Source organism: Trichomycterus rosablanca, chromosome 21 (assembly GCF_030014385.1).
Source record: "Trichomycterus rosablanca isolate fTriRos1 chromosome 21, fTriRos1.hap1, whole genome shotgun sequence".
In the NCBI taxonomy this organism is placed as follows: domain Eukaryota; kingdom Metazoa; phylum Chordata; class Actinopteri; order Siluriformes; family Trichomycteridae; genus Trichomycterus; species Trichomycterus rosablanca.
Window position 1 is genome coordinate 5,001,117 of NC_086008.1, and position 10,854 is coordinate 5,011,970.

Here is a 10,854-nt window from a genome sequence, read left to right on the forward strand (position 1 = left end):
TGGCACAGATTCCTCCTCATAGTAAACGGTGATGTGAGGCAAAGCCATTACCACGTGGTTTTTACTCCAGACCGCAAGGCGGCACTGATGTTTATAGTGAGTGATCCTGTTTGTTGTAAAAAAGAAGCTTCTCTCGGAGTCTTTTCACAAAAAAATGCTGAAAACGCCATGTTCTGTCTGTTTCAATGTTGTGTTTCGGAATTTTCTTGTTTTGGGGTTGTTTTTAATAAAACAAGAAGTTGGATGTGATGTCGGTAAGTTGTGTTGTTCTTTAATATGATCAGAACGTTGTGTTATTAAAGTAAGCTGCAAACGTCTGTGGTTGCTATGGAGCTTTGGGGAGTGTTCCAAATGACACTTCACTCCCTATTTATGCGCACTACTTACAGTGGGAATTATTACGCTTGTGTACCCTGCGTAGTGCTGTGAATAGTTAGGTGAAAGCCATTTGAGACGCAGCCTTGTTTTTCTCGTCAAGTAGCTTAACCTGCACACTTGAAGTAGTTGGAAAGGAATAAAGATGGCATATTTGTTTATGTATGCGCCTAAATATAACTTTTATATTGTAAAATTGTAATTTTTCAGCTTTCTCCACATTGCTGGCTGGTCCAGTAATCATCTTTAAATCAACTAAATATTGTATTTTATATTCTATTTAACTTCACAGCCTAAATTGTTCTCTCTCTCTCTTTTAAAGTGTTTCAGCCCTCACAGCTCTTTACATCTGGCCCCAGAGCATCTGCTTTTTTGGTTGGAAACGTGGCTGAAGTCTCTCTGACCATTACCAATGTTTTACCCATCAATAATACAGGTAGGACAGATACAGGTTACCATTTGCTACTGGGTGTTGCCAACTGTAGTAAGACCTCCAGCTATTACATTAAAGCTACAACTTACTATGTTGTATTTGTCTGATAGGGCGTCTGCCACCTCCATCCTGTATGCCACCCTCTTCTGTGGCATGGACGTTGTCACAAGAGCGGATAGGAAAGGTGGGTACCTGATGCCTAAGAATGGTCTTCATTGATGTACCAACTGCAGTGAGTAGGGGTGGACGGAGTCCTAGTTTTCACCTGATATTGTTATGCTGTTCTATACTAATTTAAAAAAATATAATTCAGCATTGACTTCTTACAACTAAGCTGACATGGTTAATTCAAAATAATTCATAATAATTAATAATAAATACCTAAATTTTGTATGCTATGCATGCACCATAAGACCAATGTTTACATACCTAATGAATACCTACATTTGTATGCTATGTATGCACCATAAAAATAGTGTTTACATGTATATAGAGTCTTACCATGAATTTTTATTGCTTGTTTTTATACTGTTAGTGAATGTTGTATGTATGCAAGAAGTTTGTTGTCTGATGTGAGCTGCTGTAACAAATAAATTTCCTGCAAAGGATCAATAAAGTATCTATCTTTCTATCTATGGTGAGGAGTAGGAGCCTCTCTCAAGAGCTTTGTGGAGCCACTGCTCACATATGTTCATGTTCCAGATGTTGTCTACCATCTAGTTATTGTTATACCCCCATACTACAGACTACATAGTGTGTGAAACGAGTAATCCTGCCATTGATAGTAATTAGCACATAGAGTACTATATAGTGCAGTACATTTGAAGCCTTTCATCATTTGTTTAAAAGACAACATGAAAAACAGCATTTCTAAGTAATGAATTTTGTTAGCAACATTCAATATGTTAAAAATTCTAACTTCACTCACATGATGTATGTTTAGGTTTATACTGTGTATGTTTAGGTAATGAAACAACAAAGCATTGCAGAAATACCCTGGACTCTATTCATTGTTGGTGTGTTTTTTTTTCTGTACCAGTACGCCCTGCTGGTGCGGGTCAGTCTGAACCGAAGCCTGGTGCTGTGTACGAATCAGAATGAGATGGACTGCTGTAGCCAGCTGCTGTGTTTAAGAGAGACTGTCAGGGTGTCCTCATGTCTGGGTGATGTTCACCAAGCCTCTCTCCTCATTCAGGCTGAAATTTATGCCCAGCTGCCTCCTGCTGGCCCAGTGTCAGGTCTGTGTTATTTTCTGTAATGTTACTGTTAATTCTAATTTTACCACACTGCTAGTGATTTGTAACATCTGTTAATGTTGATCTTGTAGAAAATAAGACGACAATCCCTAATCAAGTATTTCAGCCTCTGGGACGATGCCCATGTGATCTCACACCAAAAGTGTGCGATGTGCGATGCTGCTGTGACCAGGTAAAGCCACAGGATGTACATATGTGACTTTTATTCATACTGTAATAACCATATAGTAACAATACCATGCCTGTTGGACATTTTAGATTAGAATGCTTTTACTGCAGTACTGATATGTGCTGATGCTCACTGTAACAGTGTGCTATCCAGTGGCGCTCCTCAGTCATTGTGGGTTTCATGCACAGGGAATTTATTGTGTTCAATAATTGTATACTGGGACAATGCAAAAAGAAAAATCCCCAATAATTTTATAATAAATTGCTGTGATTTGTGAAAAAAGAATTTTAGGGACAGTGGTAGTCCAGTAGGTGGAGCTACCTACTTAATAGAATGGTTGTGAGTTAGAATCACAGCTGTGCCAGGCGGTCACTTCAGCTAGATCTTTTAACTCTGTGCTCCAGGGCACACAATGACTGATCCTTTACTTTCAAACAAGCTGTAATACATGAAAAAAAATAATTTTACCAAGCTGTACACTCTAGATTTTCTAGATTTGAATTATAAAATACTATTTGGTTGAAACTGGTAGATGCACTGAATGCATATTAAATAATGAAACTGAAAGTCCCTCCACCTTTTGTCTTCATATTACTGATATTATGTCCTATTTCCCCACATTAACACACATACTCCTGTTTTTGTATGTGTTGATTTTTTAGGACTGTACTCCAGACCTGCTGAGGCTTTTTGCTTCTCGGTGTTTGCCTGGGCCATTTGGAGGAAACGTCTCTCCCGTTCCAGACTATGTCTGCTCTGCCCAGTCAGCTGAAAATGCTCCTGATTGGTTTCCTTTTCTCTGTGTCACCTCTCCTTTGGACAATAACCCATTCCTTGGTCTCTTCTATTATGGAAAAACCATGTATGCTCCACTCTTTAATTCCAATCGTTTTAAATGTGTGTGGATTTTGTTCCTGGTGTGACCATTATAGTTTTTCAGATGTTTTGTTAATTGACTCTTTGTTTCTTTAGCACTCCGAAGCCTGTTCCATTTTTCCGGGCTCAGCAGGCAGCAGCTCCAGTACCTCCCATAAATTACCGCCAGGGCGAGCCCATCTTCACCACAGATAACCAGTACTTCACTATCCCACAGGTTGTACTTCCTATATTCATGCTGCACTAACCACACTGGTCTCCTGCTTCTCTGTTATTTATCATCGTCTTCGCATTGTGTTCTTGTTTCTGTGCAGACGTCCATCCTTGGGCAGTGTTTAGAAAAGGCTCCAGTGGCATTTCTGCAGGATTTTCAGGCAGCATGTGTGAGAACTTTGCAGTCCTGCCCGCCTACACCAGCTGAGCTGAACGTGGCAGTAAAAGATGGGCAGGGAGGTCAGTTCTCTTTAGATTGCCTATGTTAGGAACACTTCTGTGTCATTTTACCATTTTAATGATTTCCGCAGGCGCGTGGGTGAATTGTATGAACCGTATTCTGAGAGGAAATTTTGTCTGGATAGTCAGATGTAATCCACGAACCTAGAATTCATGGAACATCTGTGACACTGTCCACAGACAAGTGAGCTTTACATTGGGATGGGCTTTAAGGCTGCATGCAAAAAAGAAACCCCTGCCCCTGGTCTATGTGACCACCTTGGCCAGTCGATGTTCCATATACCTTTTGATGTGTGCACTCAAACAAGCCCTAATAATATTGGCACCGAATCACCAGCAATAATCTGCGTGTTGTGATATGTACGTATCTGACCCAGCACCTTTGAAATCCGCGTTTACCATGACATAAAATTTTCTTAGATAATAATGTAAGCCATAAGACAATGAGGGAAAGCAAATGATCACATGATAACATATGTGATTGCAGGTGTGATTGTAGTCAGTGTTGTGGATGATGTGACCACTGACTTCGGCTCATTCTTATCAGGTCCAGCTACACTTCAATCTGGTCAGTGATTTAACAAGTTTGTCATATTGCTTCGTTTTACCATGTTCTCTTATATATCATGAAGTCGTTTATTTCTTATTGACTCTTCTGTTTGGTATGTGGTGATGTAGAAGTGTCAGCACAGGCAGGTGAGAGTCAGATGTGTATGAACGTGGGTCTTGCTTTGAGTTACACATTTTACTGGAGAGGAAATGGCATTACTGCTATCAGTGTGACCCGGCGTATTGCAAACATCACTGTCAGTCCTGGAGGTGAGCCTTGAACTAAAACTAGTCTTGCTGATTAAAATTAGATATTTTTTCCTTTTAATTCTCTTTTTCACAATTATAATAATGCTCTTTGTTTGTTTGTTTACTTAGTTTTACTGACCACTAGATATTCTGCTGTTTTTGTGAATGGAAACACCACAGCTCAGCCAAACTCGGGCAACCCAGGTCAGTCTGCTTCTTCTTTGTGTTTATTCTACACAGAAATAATCGTTCAAATGATCACTATCTAAAGAACATACTTAAATTATTTCAGTCTAATTAAGGACAAATTCTGATTATCAGTAATGAGAATAAGCACACTGGATTTCTGCCCAGTGATTGGTTTATTCAGCTCATATTTACTGACAGATGCACATGTGAGGAAGCATCACATCACAATTCTGTTTTCTTATAACATTCTGCAGACCACTGTTCACTTTTTATATGCACTTTCTATTGCCCTATTAATGTATTACATAGTGCACTGCTCTGTGATTAAAATGCTGTCTTAATAAAGTAGTCTAAAGCTAGAAGATATTAGACACCATTAAGATAAAATAAACATAGAACAAAGACTTGAGTGTTCTCGTTACAAACTAATAACTCTAAGGTCATTGTACTTTCAACCAAACAGCAAGGACAATACACAACATGGATTTTTAAATATATAATAAAATTAAGCTGTTTTCGATATTTGCCAGTGAAAATCTGCAATTATCATTAAACAGTTTAACAAATTCTAACTTAATTACATAAAAGATAGTGATTAAAACCACCTCACTATAAACGTGTAATTAATCAACAGTTCTACAACATACAGAGACTCATAAGTTACTGTGTGAGTGACTGCTTAAATCAAAGTGGGTTTTTTACAATACATTTGTATGTGTGTATCGATTAAATTTGCAGCATTTACATATTTGTAAACACCAGTGTAAACGTACATGTGTGCAAGAGGCTCAGTTCATTTGTTCTTTTTTAGGTTACCAGGTTGGAAGGCCTGTAATTGGTGCGCTTTCGAACTCCACTACAGGAGCAGTAATAAAAGCCCCAGTGAGCCTCTGGCAACCAGGTATCAGAATAAATAACAAATTATTATTTAACAATTATTGTTGTTGACGTATATGATAATGTAGGTGAACTATGTGGCTAAAGGTATGTGGACACACGTCCTAATAATTGAGCTCAGACGCTTTAGCCACATTTATTGCTAGCAGGTGTATAACATGCATTTCTCTGGCAGGTGAAAAGAAGCGACTGCACTCGTGTCAGAGGGGGCACATGATAGTCTGCTGTTCACTTCTGTCAGGGTGGAGGACTGCAAGGGCAATGGAAGTTACAGTTGGAATAGGATATGATTAGCTGGGGAGGAAAAGGGGAAAGAGCAATAATTGTTTAAAAATAGGAAAACATTATAAATAATAGTTAGACAGTTAAAAAGTGTGAATTTTTCATCTGTTGAGTCTAAAAATAAAGGTGTTTTTGTTAATTCATGTAATAAGAATGGGAATTTTATTAGCCAGTAGCACCTTTCAGTAATTATTAAAGCCTAATAGATATATTTTGCATCCATACAGTTGGAAATGGTTTGTGCTCCTTAGCTGACCTGAGATCAGTTCTGTATGGCATAAACTCAACATCTGGGTGTCTGATTCCTGTTAGTTTGCGTAACCTCACCCAGTGTGTCCAGCTCAGGTGAGCACTGTCATCTACATCATGTCTGTAATCACTGGAATGCATCTACACTTCTAATGTGTGCAGATCTGTTTAAATAAGTGTAAAAATTCAAACATGTTACTTAACAGTCAGATTTTAGCCAGATGTGACCTGCTTATAATTCTTTATGGTACTGTGGTTTATCGCTGGATTTTGTCACAGAGAAACAGTGCGCTCCACTTTGGAGAGTTTAGTACCTGCTACGCTGGTCTCCATGACTGGAAAGCCGGATTTCTCTACGCTGAACAGCTGGATTAGCATTACCAGTAAGTTGTTTGATCAAAAGTCAAATATTATGCAGCAAAAAAAAAAAAACATTTTGCAATTGTGCTTTTATTTTAAATTGTGCAGAATTGTAATGGTTTGCAAATATGGCAAAGTTTATGAATAGCTCATAAAAGGTTACCTGATTTTGAGGTTGTTGACCTTTTGTATTTGGGACAGTGATATTTTTTTAAATTGTTCTGTAAATCAATCATTTTAAAAGTTACATTAGCCAGATTTAATCATTATATTTTCTAAATAGCCATGGTACAATCAATGTACTGTATTTTCATTTCTCCTCACTATTTGCATTATTTGTAGTGTATCTTATTATTATTTACTTATTTCATGTAATTGCAGCAGGGCAGTTACACCAGAACAGGCAGGAATATCCAGGACAGGGTGCCAGTTTATCACAGGGCTTCAGCCGCCACCCCCAGACATAGTCTATAATTTTTTTAAATACAGGAAATAGTTTAAAGTAAGAAACCATTATTATCTTTATGAGGATCTGACAAGAAAATATACACATACTTAAAGTGATACTGCCAACCTGTTGCCTGTAGCTTTTGTGGTCAGTTTTGTAAAATGGTTATTTACTGAATCATAAGTAGCTGCCATAACTTAAGCAATATAAAATAATTGGTTGTTAAATGGTCACATTAAAACAAGTGTGTTGTGTCATTATCAAAAATTAATATACAATTGTGCAAAATTAAAGTGTTTACAAGCTTCTCCTGAATAAAAGTGCAAAAAAGTTTTAGCTTGAACTAATCACATGCTCTCTGTGAAATGACACCATTCTTTTCTTGGCACTTTATTTGAACTGTACTGTATAAAATGCAGAAATGATTCTAATTCCATTCAGCTGAAGTGCAGAACTCGAGTCAGACAGCAGGTGGCTTTAGAGGAGTGTGTTCTGCAGTTCCAGCTCACCTTCATATTTACATCAGGAGCCAGACCTTTGGAAGCACTGGTGCTGTGACGCAGAAGATGATACAAACAGTGGAGCTGAGGTTGGTTTAATACAACATTTTGTTCACTGTCTGTGTAGTGATCTGGCTCTCCTTAATCAGACTGAGTTGTGCGGCAGTGGATTCACAATTGGAAATGGGAAATTACTATTATATAATTTTTTATTATATAATAAAATATATATTAAATTACTATTATATAAAAAGGGGAAAACCAGAAAAAAGAGAAGTGTCACAGTGGTTGCTTGTGGCTCTGTAAACCAATAATACAAAAATAAAACAAGGGAGCCCATAAGGCTTTCTGCTTTACTTTAAATCATGTTTAAATCATGCTTAGAATGTCTGTACTTGAAGGAAATGTTGGATTGATGCACTAAATGTAATTGATGTGGACTGATTGTTGTTGTTGACTGATTGTTGTCCTGTAATAAAATGTATCTGGTCTATTCTATTTGTAGTTTTAAGGAAGCCACCTGGAGTTTAGAGTGTGGTGCAGCTCAGAGGAACCCCTGTGTTAATCCAGACCTCACACAGACTTTCCCTGTGACGTCTTCTGTGACCTTTACCGATGTACCCATCAGTACACCCCCTATGTCCAGGTAAGCCAGAAATAGTTCCAGTTTATAAAAATACACGAGTCTCTGGTGGCCTTTAAGCTGCAAAATAATTCATAATATTTGTGCCCTTATAATATATCAGTTTCTATAATGCACACTTGTGTAACATATAGTAGATGTTATATTAGATCACTGCAATATCTCTTCCAGACCCAGCAAGGTTTTTAGTTACTTGGAGTTTATTACCATATTGCATTGAAGTTGATTTAATCCAAGACCATCTCTGACACATCCTGGAATGTCAATAAAGATCTACTGACCTATAATGATTAAAACTGTAAGCTAATTACTGCCAATTGTATAAACCATCCAGGGTGGTTGGTTTAGCTCTACTGGTAAACTATCAAAGCCAAAAAAGCCCGAACAGTGCCTTCTAATTGCATATTTAAATGTCTAATAAACCACAGCAAAAATCTGCCTTCAGCCAGTTTAAATAAAACTAGTTCATGTCTAATTTATATTTTCATATTTATTTTTAGTAAGCGTAAAAGTTGTTTAAGCTATATTTTCCTTTTAAAAAATTTTGATGGTTGTTGTTATCTGATCTGTTTGTACACTTTTTCTGTCCTCTCTCGTGCACAATGGTTGTGTAAGTTTTCAGCTATTGTTACATTTATATTTGATGTTTTTATGTTTGCCCTGGACTTTGTTCACATGTTTGTAATTGGATTAACCCTCTGCCTTATTCTGTATTTTGTCTGAATTCTTTTGTATACTCTCTGTGGAACGTCTGTGATTTAACGTTCACCTGTAATTTGTTTGATAGTCACAGTATTATGTTTCCTGATGCCCTGGAATTTTTTTAAGTTATGTTAAAGTACTTCACAATGCTTGCATTGAACAAAGAAGTTGGATTATTATATTTGTTAGCATACAGTGAATTCAGAAAGAATTCATATCCCTTGACTTTTTACACACTTGATTTTAAATGGATGTAATTACTATTTTACTAATCAATCTACACTTAATCACCCATAATGACCAAGTGAAAACATGGTTCTTTTTAAAAACTGAAATATTCTATTCTTGAACATATTTAGATGCCCTTTATTAAGTACCTTATAGAAGCTGCTTAGAAAGCATTTACAGTTGCAGGTCATCTTGGATACATCTCTGAAATACACCTGAATTTGGGCAGTTTATCCCACTCTTCATGGCAGATCAGACTGTATCAGTCTCTATGAACTGCCAGCTTGTTTGACATTTTTCTTTGATAATACTACACTGAATAGTTCACGTCAAAAACTCAATCATGATTTTAAATTTAACCAAAGATTTTCTATAGTTTCTTACATTGAGAATGAATGATTGTTTACCTTATAAAATAGGCTATGCACATAGTAACAACTGTCTGTGTTTCTCTACAGGTTTCGCATTAACTTTACAGAGTTTGACTGTGACAGGAATGATGTGTGTTGGCCTGAGTTGGCCTTTCCTCTCACACCTTATTATACTGGTGAGACACTTGTTGAGAAACACGTTTTTAAGAAATAATTAAGCAGTAGTTAATCCATTCGGTTTTTGTATAGGTAGTGGAGTTACTAAATGGTGTTTGTTTTTTTTGTGCAGGTGAGCCATACTCGCAGTCTCTAGCGAAAGGACTCATCCTTGTGTTCCTCTTCATTGCTGCGTCTGTGTTAGGAACACCCTGGAGACAAATCAGACAGGCATGGAGCACCAGCGCATTGTAAAGGCTGCTTTCTGCTACTGTTCATACAGACCTCAGATACATCCAAACGGCTGAAAAATTTATTCTTTAGCCAAATTAGCAGTAATTTGGTAGTATGGTATTATGTGATTGGATTTGGATGGAGCTTTAATTCTGCTGCTTGATTGAGAAGATCAGTCAGTACACTGCTGGACTAAATAAAAGAGTCGTAATAATTTAAAAGTTTAACATTTCAGTGCTTATTGTCATGTCTCAGCCACAACACTATATGTTTTCAATAAAGGAAAGAAACATGCCCACACGTGTGGGTACAAGCCTGGATCAGAGAATTTAGCACTGCTTATTGTAAAATTAGTGCAGACAGGATGGTTATAGTAAAGTAAATCTCGATAGCAATACATATTTTTAAAAATACATTGTTTATCAATACAGCTCTGTTAATTGATTCAGCTCTATTGATTAGCTTTTTACATTTGGTCCCCTTTTTATGCTGATCATGTCATCATTTTACATAATATTTATGTATGTATGTATAAATGTTGCTGCGATCACATTTGTTTCAATACATGTTAAATTCCATCTTTTATATTAAATGTACTTCTGCTGTTACTTGAATTGTTTATGATTGTAAAAAGTAATATATACTGTATTTTTAAACTGTTGGGAATTGCATTCTAAAATAACTATTTGTACACTGATGTGTGTGTTTTTTTTTACGTTTTACTGATTCATTGTAAAATAAATGTGGGTAACAATACTAGTTGATAAGTCGTCTCATTTGTGTTAAACAGTCAGACTCTTAATATATAAAAGCTGAGTGCAGTACTTCAGTGCGGTTCGTTAATATGGATCAGTTTTGCTCCCAATATTTATCTGCAAGAGCCGAATGGAAGAGTCGACTCATCACATCCCGCATCCCGTTTTCCAATCTTAATCTAAAAGAGCCGAGTCAACGAGCTGAGTCATTTGCAAACGAAACACATTTACAGTCCCGTGTTTGTTGTGCTGAACTTCAATCAAACAGAGCCAAATTAAAGAGTCGACTCGTTTGCGGACGACACATCACTACAGTCCCGTTACAGAGCAGAGGGGTAAATGAAGCTTGCGTCCGACGTGAACTTTAAAGATCCGATTCATTTGCCAACTGCACACCACAACAACACTTTAATCTAAAAAAAAAAACACAAACTAGGTATTTGCTAACGACAAATCGCAACGGTAATTTAAAGAACCGAC

At 37.0% G+C, this 10,854-nt stretch overlaps 1 protein-coding gene across 1 annotated transcript; it reads left to right on the forward strand.

The window, feature by feature from the left end:
• Window positions 1–154: 154 nt before the first annotated feature.
• Window positions 155–10,361, forward strand: tctn2 (tectonic family member 2). The gene is made up of 18 exons (XM_063018293.1): window positions 155–254; window positions 698–811; window positions 919–992; window positions 1,848–2,046; window positions 2,136–2,236; window positions 2,896–3,095; window positions 3,206–3,326; window positions 3,424–3,562; window positions 4,050–4,130; window positions 4,241–4,381; window positions 4,490–4,564; window positions 5,361–5,450; window positions 5,956–6,073; window positions 6,257–6,360; window positions 7,227–7,374; window positions 7,791–7,931; window positions 9,317–9,405; window positions 9,519–10,361. Exons 1-18 carry the CDS (start codon window positions 155–157, stop codon window positions 9,638–9,640), a joined length of 2,157 nt encoding a protein of 718 aa, XP_062874363.1. The 3' UTR covers window positions 9,641–10,361.
• The last annotated feature ends 493 nt before the right edge of the window (window positions 10,362–10,854 follow it).

Excerpts from the sequence above, each read along its gene's own strand:
- tctn2 (XM_063018293.1), top strand. The coding sequence starts at position 155 with ATGCTGAAAACGCCATGTTCTGTCTGTTTCAATGTTGTGTTTCGGAAT. Across the intron at positions 3,096-3,205 it reads TTCTATTATGGAAAAACCAT|CACTCCGAAGCCTGTTCCAT; the intron begins GTATGCTCCACT and ends TTGTTTCTTTAG. Across the intron at positions 7,932-9,316 it reads AGTACACCCCCTATGTCCAG|GTTTCGCATTAACTTTACAG; the intron begins GTAAGCCAGAAA and ends GTTTCTCTACAG.